Source organism: Telmatherina bonti (assembly GCF_933228915.1).
Source record: "Telmatherina bonti genome assembly, chromosome: 3".
Classification (NCBI taxonomy): domain Eukaryota; kingdom Metazoa; phylum Chordata; class Actinopteri; order Atheriniformes; family Telmatherinidae; genus Telmatherina; species Telmatherina bonti.
In genome coordinates this window covers 4,599,758-4,620,852 of record NC_136621.1, presented here as the reverse complement: position 1 = coordinate 4,620,852, position 21,095 = coordinate 4,599,758, and the positions used below count along the sequence as shown (strand labels likewise).

The 21,095-nt window shown below is 44.1% G+C and overlaps 1 protein-coding gene across 1 annotated transcript; it reads left to right on the top strand.

The window, feature by feature from the left end:
* Positions 1 to 776: 776 nt before the first annotated feature.
* Positions 777 to 17,465, top strand: LOC306774538 (A-type potassium channel modulatory protein KCNIP2-like; the record flags this gene model as incomplete). Its single annotated transcript, XM_079264623.1, has 9 exons — positions 777 to 849; positions 13,155 to 13,253; positions 13,393 to 13,517; positions 13,659 to 13,728; positions 14,666 to 14,736; positions 14,962 to 15,069; positions 15,152 to 15,256; positions 17,277 to 17,339; positions 17,418 to 17,465. The coding sequence occupies 9 exons, from the start codon at positions 777 to 779 to the stop codon at positions 17,463 to 17,465; spliced, it is 762 nt and encodes a 253-aa protein (XP_079120749.1).
* Positions 17,466 to 21,095: the final 3,630 nt, after the last annotated feature.

Here is a 21,095-nt window from a genome sequence, read left to right as displayed (position 1 = left end):
ATAAACACACACTTCACACTCTTTAGGATGATCTTAACCCTGTTAAGCTGCTCTGCAGGTCTCTGGACCGGTTCCACTCCCAGTTTTACCATCAGTAACAACCTCTGTTGACCCACCAGCCACTTGCCTCCCATCTCAGGCTCGCCCACCCTCCCACTATGGACCTCTTTACTGCTGAACATTTACATAAACTTCCAGGTTATTTGAGTCCATTATCCGCTCAGAAGTTCTCAGAGGACTGAAGAAGTTTCATGTGATGTCCTCATCATGAAGAATGATGTTCTTCAACATGTCGTGAAAACATTCACGTGGAACCTGAAAGCTCTGCTTGCATGGATCAGATGCTTTAAACCAGAAGCTGCTGGTGGGAAACAAGCCTGCTGGAATCTCTTCCTTCACCCCGCGGAGGATCATCAGCTTCTTCTGCACGACGATCCGCGTTCACGAAGCCGCTTCTTTTTTTCTGCTGCATTCAGGGTTTTACTGCTGAATCCAGACCAGGCGCGTGCGTGTCAGGCGCACGTCAGGCGCGTCCCTGACTTCAGCACCCTCCCTCCGCGCGCGCACCAGCTGTCACGGACTCTGCAGAACGAGCTTTTCCAACCTTCTCAGAAAAGTCCAATCTCTTCCCTCATCATCCAATCCGAACTTCGATCCAGTGTGCATGTGAGCGCATGCTGCTGCTGGAGATGCGCGTGCGCGAGCTTCTGAACATGATCTCAGAAGTAAGTTGAAGCGACGCGCGCGCGCAGATTCTGCAGCTTCAAGCCAACAGAATGAAATCCAGGAGTCAGGACCAGAGTCTGTCGGACTCCAGGGAGCTCGACAGATCCTACGACCCCCTCACGGGTGAGTGTCTCCCACACACACACACACACACACACAGCATGGTGTCGCTGAGGAAGCATGAAGCTGAAGGGATGCTGGTGTTTCTGCTCTGGAAGCTGACAGAAAATGTTCCAGAACCAAACATCAAACCCATGAAAGGCATCAGCTGGATGGAAACCATCCTCTGGAGTTTTTCTGGACTTTATTTCCGTTTCTTTGCTGGAGCAGAACAACAAACATCTGTAACAGAGACTGAGATGCTTTTTGCATGTTTACAACATGTTTACAACATTATTTTAGATCTTCTTGTTGCGATGTGAGACTAAAAATGGGAAAGTTCAGAAAGATGCAGAAATACTCGTTTCCATTACTTTTAAATTAGAAGTTTCCCAAAGTCCGCAGGAAGATTTAACTGGTTGTAAACTGGTAGCCACATCTGACATGGTGGTCTGGTTGGGTTTTGCTTTGGAGTCTTTTGGTTGGTGGGATTTTTGTCATGTTAACCTTGTTTGGCGACGGTATAATTCTGAACCCTACCTTCTCTTACTCATGTTGCCTTGAGGTAACTAATTCTTCCTGCAGTGTTCTTGCTTCAGTGCAGGATTCTAACAATAGTTCCTAACTTCAGATCTGGTCCTTCATGCAAATTAAGACTTGATTTTACTTTGTCTCATCTTTTTGGATCATCTGCCTCTGCAGAGAGCTGGAATAAAGCTGGTTGTCTTGCTGATGCCTCCTCCTCAGTCCCAGTTCCCAGGACTGATTTCTCCTGGACGGAGATGTCTGATGTTCCACCAGGTATCTGTTGGAGCCACTTCTCCAGTGTGGGGGACACGGCCCCCAGTGCTCCCATCACTATGGGTACTACTGTTGCTTTCACCCTCCAGGCCTTCTCCAGGTCTTCCTTGAGGCCTTGGTACTGCTCCAGTTTCTCATTTTTCCTGATATTCTACCAGAGAAGTCTGGACTGAAGGACAGCACAGAGGCGCTAATCATGGCAGTAGTACCCATAGTGATGGGAGCACTGGGGGCCGTGTCCCCCACACTGGAGAAGTGGCTCCAACAGAAACCTGGTGGAACATCAGACATCTCCGTCCAGAAGAGATCAGTCCTGGGAGTCTATATGAACTCTTCCCTCAGCTACCCATCCTAAAATGAAACCCATTAATGTCGTCTAAGGAGATTAGTGAGGCTCGTCTCTCTCTCTTTCTCTCTTTCTCTCTTTCTCTCTCTTTCATATTTCATTGTTTTAGTTGATGTCTTTTATGGAGATCTGACAGATATTTTAGCGTTTATGAAGCTGGTCTTTCACACTGCTTAAAACTGCCAGAAATAGTCATTTCCTGTGAAAATAGAAAAAAGAACAAGTAAAAATAACCCTACTGTAATAACGCACAGAGCAGCACACTGTTGTTCCCACTGACATTTCCACATTTCTATTTTTCATTTCTTTCCTTTGGACATGGAAGGATTCACTGTGCAAACGCTCATTTAAAGGCTGGTCATTGTTAAGTACAATACTTAATGTTATCTCCATTCTGCAGCAGGTTAGCCAAACAGTGAACACGTGCATGAATGTCGATGTTTTCACCGGCATTCAGGAGACACAAATGAAGTCCAGCCTGAGGCCCAAAACTAAGCAGTTCAGCCTTTCGTGTTCCATTTACAATAACAGGATTTTACAGAGAAACTAACAAGCTGTTCCACTGGAAAAGTGCATCTGAAATATTTATCAGCTTTATCTAAAAACTATTCAGACTGGATAGAAATAGCCGTCATGTTCAGCTGTTCCGGCATAAAGCTGCTGAAAACTTCATGCTGTTTACTTTAGTCTTCATACATTATAAATAAAAAGGATCTTTGTCAAGTCATTACTTTCTGTGCTGCTGTTTACAAGTTACACTGACTTCGACTGCTCCACAGGTGAACCCTAGCATCATGGCCAAGTCCGTCCTCAGCTGGGAAAGTCTGTCAACAAGCTATATACTAAAGCACAACAACGATCCCGTCAGAAATGCCTTATTTTAAAACCTGTCCAGCATCATGACAGCCAATGGATGGTCTGGCTGCCGAGTCATGCTCAACACTTTTACCATGTGTTTATTTTAATGCAGCTTTGTTGTTTATTTCAGCACTTAATTTAAAGTATTTTTGCAAACAGTGCAATTCAAGCCAAGTCATACTGGATCTGAATCTGTGGTCCACATGAATCCCATTTATTATAATTCGTTTTTAAATAGAAACGTCTTACTTTTCTTTTCTTACGTTACTTTTTATACTTTATAATAATTGTTTTCATAGAAGCCAGTTCATGGAAAGTTACTGCCTAGCTGAGGAAACCAATGGATCACACTGAATCTGTTCGTCAGTCAACCCCCTATCGGAGAATGCTCTGGGTTGGGGGCAACTGTGGAAAAGAAAAAATCCTTTATAACAGGAAGGAAAACCTCTGGCAGAACCAGACTGAGGAAGAGCAGCCATCTGATAAAGGTCCGCTCCATCTCCAGATGACCTTTCAGTGTTCTGAAGCTTTTACTTCTCAGGTTTACGCCCTTTCAGCTTCAGGTAATACCAGCAGGGATAAAGTTCCCTCTAAATGTGTTCACAACAAGAATCAAGAGGATATTGATCTGTTGAAGAGTGCTGCATTTTCTTCAATTTGATGTTTTTTTTAATCCCAGTCACCTGGAAGACCTCTAGAGCTGAAAACAGGATGTGAAATACAAACACAGGCTGATTAATAGATCAGCCAATAGCCAAAGGACACGCAGGCCTCGTTTTAATGCATGCATGGGACAATCAGAGTGTTGCTTCATTCTCCATGAGAAAAATCCCTTCTTGTCTGAGCACTGAAAGATTTCTGTCTTTGTTGTAAATCCAGAATATGAATATTTTAAAAGGTATCAACACTGGAAAAAGCTGAACAATCTGGAAAATCTACGAGTTAGAACAAAGCCTAATGTAAACCTGCCAGCTTAGAAAACTGAGGAAAGCAGCTGAGATGAGAAACGAAACAGTCTTTACTGTGTTGAACATGTTAGAAAGTCACTGAAACAACGGAGTAACGTCAGAAATGCTGAACCAAGGTTTACAAGTGTCAAACATAATCCAGATGAATCTCAACAACACAGCAGGTCAGTCAGGTCGGCTATTGTTGTGACTTTTGTCCTGTTTTGTGTGTCATTACACACCAATCTGCTCTGTGCTCTACGTTGAATGTGATAAACGCAAAGGAGGAAGCTTAACGTTGGGGTTGGGGTTGGTATAGGAGTTGAGGTTGAAGTTGGGGTTGGAGTTGAGGTTGGGGTTGGGGTTAGAGTTGGGGTTGGAGTTGGGGTTGGGCTTGAATTTTAGGTTGGACTTGGGGTTGGGCTTGAAGTTGCAGTTGAGGTTGGTGTTGGCATTGGAGTGTAGGTTGAAGTTGAGGTTGGGGTTGGGCTTGAGGTTTGGGTTGGAGTTGGTATTGGAGTTGAGGTTGGGGTTGGTATTGAAGTTGAGGTTGGAGTTGAGGTTGGGGTTGGGCTTGAGGTTGGGGTTGGGCTTGAGGTTGGGGTTGGAGTTGGAGTTGGTATTGGAGCTGAGGTTGAAGTTGGGGTTGGAGTTGAGGTTGGGGTTGTTATTGGAGTTGAGGTTGGGGTTGGGGTTAGAGTTGGGGTTGGAGTTGGGGTTGGGCTTGAATTTTAGGTTGGACTTGGGGTTGGGCTTGAAGTTGCAGTTGAGGTTGGTGTTGGCATTGGAGTGTAGGTTGAAGTTGAGGTTGGAGTTGGGGTTGGGCTTGAGGTTTGGGTTAGAGTTGGAGTTGGTATTGGAGTTGAGGTTGGGGTTGGTATTGGAGTTGAGGTTGGAGTTGTGGTTGGGGTTGGGCTTGAGGAGTTGAGTGTTAATTTGTGACATTAGAATTTACATTAGAAATCTAAACTTGGACTGATGCAGATGAAACTCGCCTGACCTGATTCTTGTGTTTACATCAGGTTTTCTGAATCTAATTTGCCCAAATTCTGTGAACCTGACTTGTTTCTGTACCTGGAGTCCTAAACCTGTCTACAGAAGCCTGGTTTGGTTCTGTTTAAATCTGAATTTATTCCGGATTTTGGACTAAGACTAGGATTAAACCTTTGGCCTGGTGATTGCCTGCCACTTTCACCCAAAATCAGTTTCTATTGTTGAAAAAAAACTGTTGTGGACCAGTTATTTTACTGGTTGCTGGCTGTCATAACAGGAATGCTTTTGTTCCAGTATCATCTGCTACTGGAATCCAGTATGGCTTCAAAGATAAACTGGATTTTTGGCTGGTAAGAAATGTTCCCTTACTGTAAATCTGCAAAACAAACTGAAGTCAAGCAAAAGAAAATATCAAAGTCCATCATGCTATGATCTAAAAATACCTGCTTTTATATTTTTAGTTGCCTGCTTTATAACCTCAGATGTCTTTTGTGTTGCCTGTGTGTGTGTATGTGTTTGTGTGTGTGTGTGGGGGGGGGGGGGGGGGGGGGGGGGGGGTCTCTGTGTGTCTGTGCTTGTGTGTGTGTTTGGAGTTGTTTAAAGAACTCTTTGCTTCATGAGATTAAAAAAAGATAAAATAAAGATAAAAATAGTGAAAGGTAAAATAAGCCGAGTATAAAATAAGAGAGAAAAGGGTGTTTCATGCAAAGTGATATTAAATAAAGTCATTTTGTAAAGCAGAGTAAAATCACTTTGCTTTGGGGATATTATGAACAGAAAAAGGTGAATCAGATGTGTTTCAGAAGAGAACTCCAGTCCAAGTTAAGCCTGTTACATCCTCCACGAGAAGCGAGAACCTTTTTCTTGTTCTCGAGGCTCCGAGAAGAAAATGACGTCATTTTGTTCTCGCAGACGCGTTAAAAGACAGTTCTCGACACATCAGGCTGGCAGAACTTTTTTCTTGCGGGGCTGCGAGAAGTATCATGTGATTGGTCGGACATGTGAGGTGGGCGTGGTTAACACGGAGAAAGCAGGAAGCGGAGTTGCTGCTTCCGCGTTTTTACTGTTGCAGGTAAATCAGATTGTTTTGATAAAACAGCTGATCAAGGTGGTGAGAAAGTACCAACATTTTTACATGTGGCATTAAAACACTCGGACCCAGCCGCGTGCACGACCCGCCCTGCCGCGTGCACGACCCGCCCCGCCGCGTGCACAACCCGCCCCGCCGCGTGCACAACCCGCCCCGCCGCGGACGAAGCTGCTCGTTAAATATGAAACTAGAAAAACTGAGCGGAGAGCGGAAACCTCCACCCAGCACAATGTTAAAGAATCCTTTTACAAAAATCCTGGATCCAAACGGTGATCCGGATCACCTCCAGAATTTAATCAGTTCTTCATTTTCACATTTGCAACAACTCTTGAAATATTTATAATAATCCATCCGTAACCTTTTAAGTTATCTTAGGCAAAAAGACGCCGGGAAAACAACCTCCTCGGCGGAGGTAACAACCGGGTTCATTGCACAGAAAGCAGACATCGCCCCCCCGCAGTGACCCCTCCCCGCTGCAGACCTGCTTCTCCTGGAGGATGGATGGACCTGCCGAACAAGACGTTTTTTCTTGTTCTTACAGCCTCGAGAACAAGAACTCAGTTCTTGCTTCTCGTGGAGGATGGAACAGGCTTTAGCTATACGCTAGCTGGAAGAGGTTTTTACATTTCCCCACATTTTTATAAAATGTGTTTGTTGTAATAATACCTCTTGGAATACTAAGAGTATATTTAGAAAGAGTGTGTGTGTGTGTGTGTGTGTGTGTGTGTGTTATGACCTTTTGTGATACTCTGTGCTGCCTGCCTGCTGTAAAAGCTCCTCTTTCCTCTTTCACAGCTAGTTGCCAGCAGACTTATACCAAATGCTCCCCTCCTTGAGGTTTTTTCGCCTTTTGGATGTTCAGACTGAAAATCATTTTATTTTTTAGAAAAATTAAAAAGAGAAAATGTACAATGTGTTCAATGGGCTGCTGTGATGCTAAGAAACAACACTAACAATAGTAAGGCAATAAAAATTGGACAATATGACAATGGAGCATGGTAAGAAGCAGAGAGAAAGGCATGTATAGAATATTAGAAGATACTGGTTTGTACAGAAAATCTGTCTGCAGTTTGTTCTTGGATCAATATGAAGTTTCTTTGTCTGGGTGGATTTATTCTCCACAAAAGCCAAGGCCCCATCACAGGCTGAGAGCACCTCCTGCTGGAAGGATTCAGGATGATTTCTGATAGGAGAACAAGGTAATGTTCTCTTTGGAGGAGCTCCTCAGAGACACTACAGAGATCTATGATGATGATGATCAGTAACTCAGTCTTTATATTCTTACTTAAAGGAATATTATTTTGATATTGTTCCATAATTTGCAGACAATTTTTCTACAATTTACTGAACCTACACTCACCTGACATACTTTGTAGTGAAGTGTGGATCAATAGTGAAACATCCATACCTCCGATACCAGCTTTTAATGTTACAGTCAGTTTTAGTCATTTTGTGGGTAAATATAGAGTTTATTACAAAATATGATTGGTGTAAATCATACTCAGATTGTAGGAACTCATTCTTTTCCTGCCTGCTACAGTCACATGTGAAATGCAGCGGTGTTGTGGTGTTGCAACAGGTCACTCAGGTCTTCCAGGGGCCGCAGTCCTGCTGCGTTTCTCAAATCAGTGGCTAATTAGCTGAGTTTGATGTCCAGCTCTGCATCGGGGAAATTAATGTTGAGAAGCTAGCAAGATGTGAAAGTAGCACCTTGTCTTGGCTACTCCCCCTGTATTGGCCCCTCCCCTATATTGGCCCTCCCCCTAGCTTGGCCCCTCCCCCTCTGGTTCTGCTCCTTGCGTGAGCCAAGGCTTTTTTATTCGCAGCTTTTTCCACCAACGATTTTCTCTTTCTTGGCTGTTTATCATTGCTTCTCAGCTGATAGAGCTTTGTTTTTGAGGCATGATGTGGCCTGAGTTATGAATTGTGGTTGAAAAATATATTTTAAACTGTCAGAGTGTTCATGATAATAAATCTGGCTAAGTTTGTTTATCGTTTACATTTCTCTCAGAAATGTTAAGTTTTTGACCAGACTGTTGAAGCTATTGACCACCATCTTACAAACGGTAGCATGCTAGCGTAATCACATTGTGAAAGCCTATCATCTGCTAACTGATAGCATTTATCATGCACTCTATGATGATGCTAGTATAGCTGTAGTATCATGAGCTAGCATGTTAACGCATGCTAGCTCATGTTAAAGCTCTTTATGTTAATCAAAACTTACATTTCTTCTAATTTTTTGCGCACTTAAATTCAGCTTCTCATCCTCTGTACTAACAATGACCATAAAGACCTTTGCTCATACACACCTAACAGTAACCCGTATCAGGAAACCTCATTTCAGTATGTTAGGATATGCTCATAAATACGTGCTACCTTCAAGTCTACGTGTCTCCTACAATCAAAGCTGCAGTGACACATACTATCAACTCCTCTCTTGAATCTGGTGTCTTTCCTTCTGTCTTCAAGCAACCTCGGGTCACCCCACTGCTGAAGAAACCCACACTCGACCCAGTCCAGGTTGAAAACTACCGTCTGGTCTCACTGGTTCTGTTCTTATCTAAACTGCTAGCGCGTGCAGTCTTCGGCCAAGTCTCACAGTTCCTTCATGATAAATACCTTTTTGATCCATATCAGTCCGGCTTTAGGCAAGGCCATTCCACTGAAACTGCTCTCCTGTCTATTACTGATTCCCTCCGGCTTGCCAGATCCACTGGTCAATCCTCAGTCCTGATACTTCTGGACCTGTCTGCTGCTTTTGACACACTGAACCATCAGATTCTCCTCTCCACACTCTCTGAGCTCAGCATCTCTGGATCTGTCTTCTCCTGGTTCTCGTCCTACCTCTCAGGAAGATCCTTCAGAGTATCCTGGCGAGGAGAAGTGTCCAGCTCACATGAGTTGAAAACCGGTGTGCCTCAAGGGTCGGTGCTTGGCTCTCTTCTCTTCTCACTATATACCTCCTCACTTGGTGCAGTCATAAGTTCTCACGGCTTCTCCTATCACTGTTACGCTGATGACACTCAGCTTTTCCTTTTCTTCTCCCCAGATGACACAACCGTCTCAATGAGAATATCAGTTTGCCTTGCTGATATCTCTGCATGGATGAAGGCTCGCCACCTTCAGCTCAATCTATTCAAGACAGAACTCATTGTCTGCCCAGCCAATCCTTCCTTACATCCACAGATACGTGTGCAGTTCCACTCCATCACACTTGTTCCTACGTCTGCTGCCTGGAATCTGGGTGTTATGGTGGATGACCAGCTGACCTTTAAGGTCCATGTTGCCTCGGTTGCCTGTACCTGTCGATATGCTCTCTACAACATCAAGAGAATCAGATAGTATCTGACAGAACATATGACTCAGCTTCTGGTTCAGGCTCTGGTCATCTCACGCATTGATTACTGCAGTTCCCTACTGGCAGGTCTGCCTGCATGCTCTGTTGAACCTCTGCAGATGATCCAGAACGCTGCAGCCCGTCTGGTTTTCAACCAACCCAAACAATCTCATGTCACTCCGCTGCTAATCACTCTTCACTGGCTTCCGGTCACAGCACGCATCAAATTCAAAGCTGTGCTTCTGGCTTATAAAACAATAACTGAAACGGCTCCCGTCTACCTTCACTCCCTAATCCAGACCTACACTCCCTCTCCACAGCTACGTTCCACCAGTGAAAGACGCCTCGTGTTACCACCACAACGTGGGACTAAATCGCCAGCCAGAATCCTTTCCTCTGTTGTGCCACAATGGTGGAATGATCTCCCAAACTCTGTCCGCTCTGCAGAGTCCCTGTCTACTTTTAAGAGCAAGCTGAAGACTCAGCTCTTCAAGGAGAACTTCAACACTTAGTTTAGCTGTATTTGTTGGAAAGGTGGAGAAATTAGCCCAGTTCTTTGTAACAAACTTTATTGTATTAATTCTTTGTATTGTAACATAGGTGATATTATGGGGTGGGAAGGGAGTAAATAAAAAAAAAAAAAAAAAAAAAAAAAAAAAGCCTGTAGTACTTCATGTACTACAGGCCTGCGTCCAACTGGACAGTCCACCAGCACCTTCCCACGATGTCCTCTACTGTTTGATTTCGTGCTTGTGTTGTTTTTACTCATATGTAAGTCACTTTGGATAAAAGCATCTGCTAAATGACTGCAGAATAGAATAGAATAGAATAGAATAGAATAGAATAGAATGTGTAACAGCTATTCTCCGTGCTGTGAGACTGCTGTGTGTCAGCTGTATAATGTAAATGATAAATTCTTCAAATTATTTTGAATATTCATTCAGTATCCTAACCGCTTAGTCTGATTAAGGGTTGCGGGGAAGCTGGAGTCTATCCCAGCAAGTCTTTGGGCGAAAAGCAGGGTACACCCTGGACAGCTCGCCAGTCCATTGCAGGGCCACACAGAGATAAACAGCCACTAATGGCAATTTAGAGTAACCAATTAGCCTAACATGTCTTTGGACGGTAGCAGGAAGTTGGAGTACCTGGAGAGAACCCATGCATACACGGGGAGAACATGCAAACTCCACACAGCCAAGGATCAAACCAGCAACCTTCTTGCTGTGAGGCCACAGTGCTAACCACTATGCCACTCTGCAGCCCTATTTGGAATATTTCATTCTTATATAATGTGCGAATATCTAAATTCACCAACGAACACTGTGGAGTCATCCACCTCCTACCTACATGGATATACAATACGAAGTTGCATAACGTGATGGGGTCATTTGAACTGTCAGAGGATCCTGCCTGCATTGATAAATAAAGTAGCACATGCTGACAGGGTTATTTACTCTGCTAAGACATCCTACCTCCATTCATTTATCAAAGTCTGATCTTTGGAAGAGCTTGATATAATAAAGATCATAGGGTAACTGAGTTGTTTTTTTTTAATTGCATGATATTCTGGTCTGATAAGATAGCACAGATCGACAGACAAACCTAAAAATTCCGCCTGCGGTGGCAGACGTCGACAAGTCCCGAAGTGGACAAAATAAGTAGAAAATAACACATAAAATATAACTGAAAAAACAAGTGACACAACATTTACCATCCATCCATCCATCCATCCATCTTCTGCCGCTTATCCGGGGTCGGGTCGCGGGGGCAGCAGCCTAAGCAGGCAAGCCCAGACTTCCCTCTCCCCAGCCACATTTGCCAACTCTGCGGGGGGGATCCCGAGGCGTTCCCAGGCCAGCCGAGAGATGTAATCCCTCCAGCGTGTCCTGGGTCTTCCCCGGGGTCTCCTCCCCGAGGGACGTGCCTGGAACACCTCACCAGGGAGGCGTCCAGGAGGCATCTTGACCAGATGCCCGAGCCACCTCAACTGGTTCCTCTCGATGCGAAGGAGCAGCGGCTCTACTCTGAGCCCCTCCCGGATGACTGAGCTCCTCACCCTATCTCTAAGGGAGAGCCCGGCCACCCTGCGGAGGAAACTCATTTCAGCCGCCTGTATACGAGATCTCGTTCTTTCGGTCATGACCCACAGCTCATGACCATAGGTGAGGGTAGGAACGTAGATCGACTGGTAAATCGAGAGCTTCGCCTTCTGGCTCAGCTCCTTCTTCACCACAACAGACCGGCGCAGAGCCCGCATTACTGCAGACGCCGCACCGATCCATCTGTCGATCTCGCGCTCCATCCTTCCCTCACTCGTGAACAAGACCCCGAGATATTTAAACTCCTCCACTTGAGGCAGGACCTGACTCCCGACCCGGAGAGGGCAATCCACCCTATTCCGGCTGAGGACCATGGTCTCAGATTTTGAGGTGCTGATTCTCATCCCAGCCGCTTCACACTCGGCCGCGAATCGCTCAAGCGAGAGCTGGAGATCACGACCAGATGAAGCCAACAGGACCACGTCATCCGCAAAAAGCAGGGACCCAATCCTGAGGCCACCAAGTCGGATCCCCTCAACCCCTCGGCTGCGCCTAGAAATTCTGTCCATATAAGTTATGAACAGAATCGGTGATAAAGGGCAGCCTTGGCGGAGTCCAACCCTCACCGGAAACGAATCCGACTTACTACCGGCAATGCGGACCAAGCTCTGACATCTGTCGTACAGGGACCGGACAGCTCGTACAAGGGGGTCCGGTACCCCATAGTCCCGGAGTACCCCCCACAGGAGCCCCCGGGGGACACGGTGGAACGCCTTCTCCAGGTCCACAAAGCACATGTAGACTGGTTGGGCAAACTCCCATGCCCCCTCCAGGACCCCAGAGAGGGTATAGAGCTGGTCCACTGTTCCGCGACCAGGACGAAAACCACACTGCTCCTCCTCAATCCGTGATTCGACTATCCGGCGGACCCTCCTCTCCAGGACCCCTGAATAGACCTTACCAGGGAGGCTGAGGAGTGTGATTCCCCTGTAATTGGAACACACCCTCCGGTCCCCCTTCTTAAAAAGGGGGACCACCACCCCAGTCTGCCTATCCAGCGGTACTGCCCCCGATGTCCACGCGATGCTGCAGAGGCGTGTCAGCCAGACACAACATTTACTTACATGCTAAATGATAACATGGAAACAAGTGAGAATGTACAAATTAAATACCATCCAACCGTTTTCTGACCTGCTTAATCCAATTCATGGCGAAGCTGGAGTCAGGCCCAGCAATAAGCATGGTGAGAGGCCTGAATTAAATACAAAACTAATACTTCTGTTTCAGTATCACTAAGAGATCTATTGGATTATCACTATTTATCATGATTCCAAAAGAGGAAGCTGTCTGCATGACAGCTCAAAGACCTCAACAAACACACAACCTTCCTCTCGTAGATATTCATAATGCAAACACATCTATAATATGACAGCTGATTTGCAACAACATGTTGCCTCTGATGGAAAAGCCATCTGAGAGGATTTCAACATCAAAGATCGCAGGTAGATTTTAATCAGCTCGAACTTAACAAAGCTTCGTTCAGGGTCCATTGGCACCCCTAGCATTATCCTACACACCCTGTGAGACGGGTGGCTTTCCAGCCAAACATACTTTACTAGTTAATCTGATAATATCAACTTTCATAACTGCTTAATTTGTCTTTTCAAATACTTTTGAAACAGTGAAAACGACTGAATTTCTGCATATATGAAACCGGTTTGGCCTGAATGATATTTGTAACACAGACTCCAGTCACGTTTCTCTTCGTCTCAGCTGGAACTTTTCCAACAGCTGCTGGATCAAAACCAGGCCAGCAAACTGATCTACTCACAGCAAGTTTCACAAACACGTCGTTCCAAGTGTCTGATGCATTTAAAATCTACCTCTAATCTCTGCTCTGATTGGCTGTTTCCAGGTAATCCTCCATCCAAGCCCACTAAAAAGACAATAAAGCAGCGTTTTCTCAAGCTGCTGCCCTGCTATCGCTCGGACTCCAGCGCTTCAATCAACCAAGGCAAGATGCTCACCGTCTCCACAGATTCCATCTTATCTTTTCTTGTTTTTCCATCCTTCAGGATCGATAAAGTATTAATCTATTAATAATTTTATCTGTTCAAAGTGCGTCTGGAGCTCACATTTTCACATCCATACAGGAAGTACAGCTGACGAGGGTGAACTGCAGACAGTGTGTCACAGACCTGAGGGGCTCGACGGTCTTGTTCAGCAGACCAGGTTTAGCAAGAAGGAGCTGCAAGTCCTCTATCGAGGATTCAAAAACGTAAAGATTCCCGGGAATTCTTGATTTCCATGCTCACATACTGTAAATGTGCTGAACTGTGAATGTGGTGTATTATTTATGATTATGTTTACAGACGTTGTTGAGAGTTTTGGCTCATTTAGAATCCTCTGATTACTACAGGAGTGTCCAAGTGGCATCGTGAATGAGGAGACCTTTAAAACCATCTACGCCCAGTTCTTCCCTCAAGGAGGTCAGTCGCATCACTTCCTTTCACCTGTATCATTAATTCATCTCTTCCCAAATATTCCTGTATTTTTATAACCATGGAGAGTCCAAAATGATCAGAAACCTTCGAAAGCAAATAAAAAGCCAGAGCGGAATTTGTCACACGTTGCTGCGTCCTGACAAACCACAAAGCTTCAGGGAGAATGTCCTTCGGACAGATGAGACCAAACTGGAGCTTTTCCACATGGAGGATCCGATCTATGTTCACAGACCCAATGAAGCATCTAGATAGGAGACGGTCTCCCCGTACTGTGAAGCATGAAGGAGGCGCGCCAAGCAGGCGCACCAAGGCGGTGCTTTGCCGTCTCTACGGTTCAGTGACGTCTCAAGACTATCAGGGCTCCTGAGAACTACTCGGTCTTAGTCAGCGTGGACCTTCCAACAGGATAATGACCCGAAATACATAATAAAAACACCCAAAAGGAGCTAAGAGCCAAATACTGGACTTTTCTGAAGTGGCCTGCCATAAATCCTACTGAACATCTGTGGAAGGAGCTGAAGCATGCTGGCTGGAGAAGGCAACCCTCAAACCCGAGCCAGCAGCTTCTCATGGACCAAAGTACCTGCTGACAGTTACACATTTCATCTGATCATGTCTAAAGGTTGTGTAAAAAGAAACACAAAACCTTAAGGTGTTAAGGCTGAGAAGATCCAGACTGTTTCTCTGGTTTGTCTTTTAAAGGATTCTGTTAAAAACTCTGAGTGATTTTCATACATATTTACTGTTATGTTTGCCAGTTTCAGGTTATTCAGGTGACTTTTGTGGCTTTTTCTTTCACCAACAGGGACACCAACCATGTTCTCCATGCCTGTATTTACAGCATGTAGACGTAACTTCACTGGCAGATTGTCCGTTCAGACATCAACCAAACATTCTGCTTCTTCTGTATTCCCTTACACAGACTCAAGTATGTATGCACATTTCCTGTTTGAGGCCTTTGACACCCACAACCATGGATCAGTCACCTTTGAGGTGAGACATAAGCCTTCCCACTGGCCTTTCATCGCATGCATGTCATAACCTTTAAAATAATTTTTCTCATCACAGACCGGCGGTGTTGCTAATTCAGAGGATTGTAAAACGACCCAAAGCAGATTTCTGATGATAATTCTCTTTTTCTCTTTAACCTCTTCATTGCCGGGTGGTATTCTTTTGAAATCCATGATCTCATTCAGTTCCTTCTTTTCTTTGTTGCAGGACTTTGTTGTAAGTCTCTCCATCATCCTAAGAGGCTCCATGACTGACAAACTCAGCTGGGCCTTTAATCTGTATGACCTTAACAAGGACGGCTGTATCACCAGAGAGGTACTCTAACACCTGGAGCAAACGGTCTTGTTTCATGTTTGCATCTCATATTTCCGTCTTTTCTTCCTTTCTGTGTTCTCAGGAGATGACAGACATAATGCAGTCTATCTATGACATGATGGGGAAGTATACCTACCCCAGCATGAAGGATACGGCTCCAAAGGAGCATGTAGACAGCTTCTTCCAGGTACTGATTCCCTCGATGTTTCCAAGAGGAGAATCGAGGAATTCTTTCAATCTGTGCTGGCTGTGGTTTTGGTTGTGATGTGATCAGTGTGAGGGAGACGTCAAAATCCGAAAGAAACTCTCACCTCTGTAAGACAGCAGTTTTCTTTAGCCGTATTACAACATGTTCTAGCTTCTGATGGTGCGACTGGAAGCACTGGTAACTCTGGGCCTCAAAGCCAATAAAGCTGCGACGGAACGGAGGCGTTCCCTTTGAAGATGTGCTTATTACAAAATTAAATTAATTTACAAATTTTTAGAAATTATTCAAATTGTGCCTGGAAAGTCTCAAAGCGGCTCTATGATGCTATGTCTAGTTTTCTGAGCTTTCTGCAGTGTTATAGTGATGAATCCTCATCAGACATGGGAGCGGCTCCGTTTTTTATCACCTAAACAGTTTTCCAGCAGGCTCCATGTTTGGTTTCCATGGCAACGGAAATTATTGGTTTTAGAGTTTTTTCCACTTGGACATTTTAGTGACGTCCCGGGGGAGGGACTCAGCGATTGGTCATCTTCTCCAGGTTGTGCACGTTCACGAGAAGAAAGCCACGCCCACCTTCACCGCTCAGTATAATGACTCCTAGCAGTTGGCCAATCAGACGCAGCCTGCAGGACAGAGGGCGGAGCTTCCTCTGTTGGCGTGTTTCTGGCTGATCTGAGAGGATCAATACAACATGAATGAAGGGGTTTGTGGAAAATGATTGATTACTTCTTGCCCTTCTGGACTTGCATATTAAAATAAATTGGACTGAAATGTGCATCATGGAGACACTTTAAATGTCTATAATAGATCTACTAACAGGGGGCGCTAGACATGTTTCAGTACACTAAAAGAAAGTGAAACCTGACCGTCCCCACGTTGCCCTGCACGGCACACATCACATCATGTGATAAACAACAGCAGTGATGTTGACACCAGCATGACTTGTAGCACATAAACATCTTATAATAGATGTTAAGTATTTAAACACAGATCAAACCTTCCCTCTGTACGGAAGTTGTGTAAGATGAGGGCAGTACGCTCATGCTAGGAATCATCAACATGTAGCATCGCCAAGTGGAAAGGAGAAACCCGGCTGCAGGAATGCCTCCCAGCAGACCCTCCCAGATGTTACATCCACACGTCAGAAAACAGTCGACCGCAAAACATTTTAGAGCTTCTGCTAATTTCTGCACTTCCAGCAAACCACATGATCAGGGTGGCATATGACAGCGGAGAGTCCAGCGAGCGAGCATCCAACCGTTCCCCCCCCCGAAGGGGTTGCCACAGCGAATCATTGGCCTTTAGCTGCACATGTTTTACGCCCGATGCCCCTCCTGGTGCAACCCTGCATTCACCCGGGTTTGGGACCGCCCCGCAGAGAACACCTGTGTCCCCCTGCGGCGTAGGGGAGCGGGACTCAAACCAGCAACCTGTGAATCACAGGAACACGCTCTATCACCTGAGTCACTGCCACCCCACAGCATCCAGAGCTGAGGTCTCCAACTCGGTCCTACAAGCTCCGAAGTCCAGCAGGGTTTCCATGTGTTCTTTCTCCAACACAGCTGATTCTGATAGGCCGTTGGATCCAATTAATCTGATTCAGGTGTGTTGAAGCAGGAAATCATGGGAATCCTGCTGGATTGTGGACCGTGTAGAACCGAGTTGGAGACCTCTGATCCAGGGAGTAAAAACAACTTTTTATTTTTAACTGTGTTCCAGGTGTCTTCTCAGACCAACGTTACACACAAAACCTGTGTGGATGCGAAGGATGTGTTTTGGCCATTTTAAAATAAGATATTTAACTTCCATATGCGCTTCGAAACCCTGCGATGGACCGGTGAGCTGTCCAGGGTGTACCCTGCCTTTCGCCCAAAGGCTGCTGGGATAGGCTCCAGCCTACCCGCCACCCTGAATTGGATTAAGCGGTTAGGATGATGAATGAATGAATGAATGGATGAAAGCGCTTTGAAACATCTGGATTATGTTTTGATTTCTCCAGAAAATGGACAAGAACAATGATGGAGTGGTCACCATTGAAGAGTTCCTGGAGTCATGCCAAAAGGTCAGTTGAAATGTAATCATGTGATCTGTGGATGAGACTCCAAATTCCCGTCCGGATGCTGTCATTTTGCTCCTGCAGGACGAGAACATCATGCAGTCCATGCACATGTTTGATAATGTGATCTGAAGACTGGAAACAGAAGAAAAGTCGTTTCCCATCTGAACGGAGCACGGCTGCAGCAACACAACTCCCTACAATGGAACGCCGCGGCCCGAACAGTGCGAGGTTTCCCGTGGCGTGACCTGACGACATCCAACCCCACCGCCACCTTTTCTACAACCGTAGTGAAGAGACTGAGCAGAACGAGTGAAATATGTTTATTTTTACTGTGATTTAGGTGTTGAAAGGTCAAAAACAGACATTTTCACTCATTATTAAGATACATACACTTATACAAATATCCATATTTAAATATATATACAAAATGTATTTTTATTTACACATATTAAGCATGCAACAAATGGAAATATTGCACAACACAAAGTGTTGACCACTTTACTCACTTATCCTGTGATGACAGATGTTTCCCACCTTCAAATAGAACATTGTTACAGTAATGGATTTCTGTCCTTCATCACATTGTACAGAACTCTGCGTATTGTTTTCATGACACACGTATGTTTAGACTATTTATGTTCTACGTGAGGACAGAGGGAGGCACAGTGAGTTGAATGAAACCACACACACACGTTAAGCAAAGCACACGTTTTATTGACCTGCTGAGTTGAGGCCGTGTCCACACGTAGCAGATGTCTCACAAAACCAAGATGTTTTTCTCCCATTCCGCCTGTCGTCCACACCAAAACACAGATTTATGCATTAAAAAAGATTCTTTGACCAAACTGAAGATGTGTGAAGACTCCGTCTGCATGCGGACATATAGAACCGGGTTTTAATTCAATTCAATTCAATTCAACTTTATGTATATAGCGTCAAATCACGGCAATGCCATCTCAAGACGCTTTACAGACAGAGAGGAAAACATAATGAAAGCCAATTCATAACAGCCTATATAAGGAAACCAACAGATTGAGTTGAGTCCAACTCAATCTCCCATCCTGAGCAAGCACACGGCGACAGTGGGAAGGAAAAAACTCCCTTTTAACAGGAAGGAAACCTCCGGCAGAACCCGGCTCAGGACAGGCAGCCATCTGCCTCTGCTGTGTGGGGGGAAGAGGACAGAAAGACAACAGGAACTGCTACTCCCGGCCAGGGAGACCTGCTGAGGGGGGGGGGGGGGTAAAAGAGAGAGATAAGAGAAAGAAGCTCAGTGTATCAGGAAATGTCCCTCAGCAGTCTAAACCTATAGCAGCATAACTAAGGGACGCTAACCATCCCTAGCTATAGGACTTATCAAAAAGATAAGTCTTCAGCCTAGTCTTAAAGGTGGGGAGGGTGTCTGCTTCCCTAACACTAACTGGGTTCTGAAAACTAACTGGGTTTTCGGTTCTGAAACGTCGCCGTCTGCGACAGAAACACCGTGACGTCACGTGTCAACCTTTGTTTCCAACAGCATGGACGTCCTCAGAACTGTGATGGTGTTATCTGTTGTCCAGGTGCTCTGTGTGTGTTTCCACACTGCCGTCTGTACCGCTCCACGAAGACGAAGGATGAGATGAAGGATAGTTATATTCTATCTGACCAGATCATGTTGGAGGCGTGTTGTGTGTTTTGTGGAAGTGACGCCATGAGATGAAAGGCTCTTCTGACTGGATAGGGGCTCTACTGCTGCCTGAAGGTTTGATATGCTGATGAATGTGCTTCACAACGCCGTCATGCTTATGTGTGGATGGATTTGTTTTGGAAATAGAGATGGTGTGGACTCATTATTTTACTGGACAGAGGAGGGAGGATATTTAGTTTTGCAGAAACCCGGCTTTGTGTGGACATGGTCTGAGTTTGGGTTGGACTGAGAGGGTTTTTTCCACCGGCTGGGTGATTTGGAGGTGAGCTGAAGCAATGATTCTCCATCCTGAGCCAACCAGCAGCATTTAGATCAGACTAGAGACCCTACGGCAGTGTTGTTACTATGAACACGCTTCTCCTGGGACACGTTTTGAATCCACACACAAGTAATTCAGAGAAATTAAAGGCTACATGGCTCCATCACTTCAGCCTGGAACTTTCTTTCACTTTGGTTGAACAAAATCAGATTTCAAGCTGGTTTGAGTTTTTTAGGAGTTTATGAAGAGATTCCAGGAAATCCAGTGAGATCTAAATGCATTTAACTACGATTTTTTTGTTTTAACTTTGGAGGTCTTTTAAACATGTTTACAGCTGAAATAAACATGTTTACAGCAGAAATAAACATGTTTACAGCAGGAACAGCATGTTTACAGCAGGAATAAACATGTTTACAGCTGAAATAAACATGTTTACAGCAGGAATAAACATGTTTACAGCAGGAATAAACATGTTTACAGCAGGAATAAACATGTTCACAGCAGGAATAAACATGTTTACAGCTGAAATAAACATGTTTACAGCAGGAATAGCATGTTTACAGCAGGAATAAACATGTTTACAGCTGAAATAAACATGTTTACAGCAGAAATAAACATGTTTACAGCAAGAATAAACATGTTTACAGCTGAAATAAACATGTTTACAGCAGGAATAAACATGTTTACAGCTGAAATAAACATGTTTACAGCAGAAATAAACATGTTTACAGCAGGAATAAACATGTTTACAGCAGGAATAAACATGTTTACAGCAGGAATAAACATGTTTCCAGCAGAAATAAACATGTTTACAGCAGAAATAAACATGTTTACAGCAGGAATAAACATGTTTACAGCAGGAATAAACATGTTTACAGCAGAAATAAACATGTTTACAGCTGAAATAAACATGTTTACAGCAGAAATAAACATGTTTACAGCAGGAATAAACATGTTTACAGCTGAAATAAACATGTTTACAGCAGAAATAAACATGTTTACAGCAGGAATAAACATGTTTACAGCTGAAATAAACATGTTTACAGCTGAAATAAACATGTTTACAGCAGAAATAAACATGTTTACAGCAGGAATAAACATGTTTACAGCAGGAATAAACATGTTTACAGCAGGAATAAACATGTTTACAGCAGGAATAAACAGTTTCCAGCAGAAATAAACATGTTTCCAGCAGAAATAAACATGTTTACAGCAGAAATAAACATGTTTACAGCAGGAATAAACATGTTTACAGCTGAAATAAACATGTTTACAGCAGAAATAAACATGTTTACAGCTGAAATAAACATGTTTACAGCAGAAATAAACATGTTTACAGCAGGAATAAACATGTTTACAGCTGAAATAAACATGTTTACAGCAGAAATAAACATGTTTACAGCAGGAATAAACATGTTTACAGCTTAAATAAACATGTTTACAGCAGAAATAAACATGTTTACAGCAGGAATAAACATGTTTACAGCAGAAATAAACATGTTTACAGCAGGAATAAACAGTTTCCAGCAGAAATAAACATGTTTACAGCTGAAATAAACATGTTTACAGCAGAAATAAACATGTTTACAGCAGGAATAAACATGTTTACAGCTGAAATAAACATGTTTACAGCAGAAATAAACATGTTTACAGCAGGAATAAACATGTTTACAGCTGAAATAAACATGTTTACAGCTGAAATAAACATGTTTACAGCAGGAATAAACATGTTTACAGCTGAAATAAACATGTTTACAGCAGAAATAAACATGTTTACAGCTGAAATAAACATGTTTACAGCAGAAATAAACAT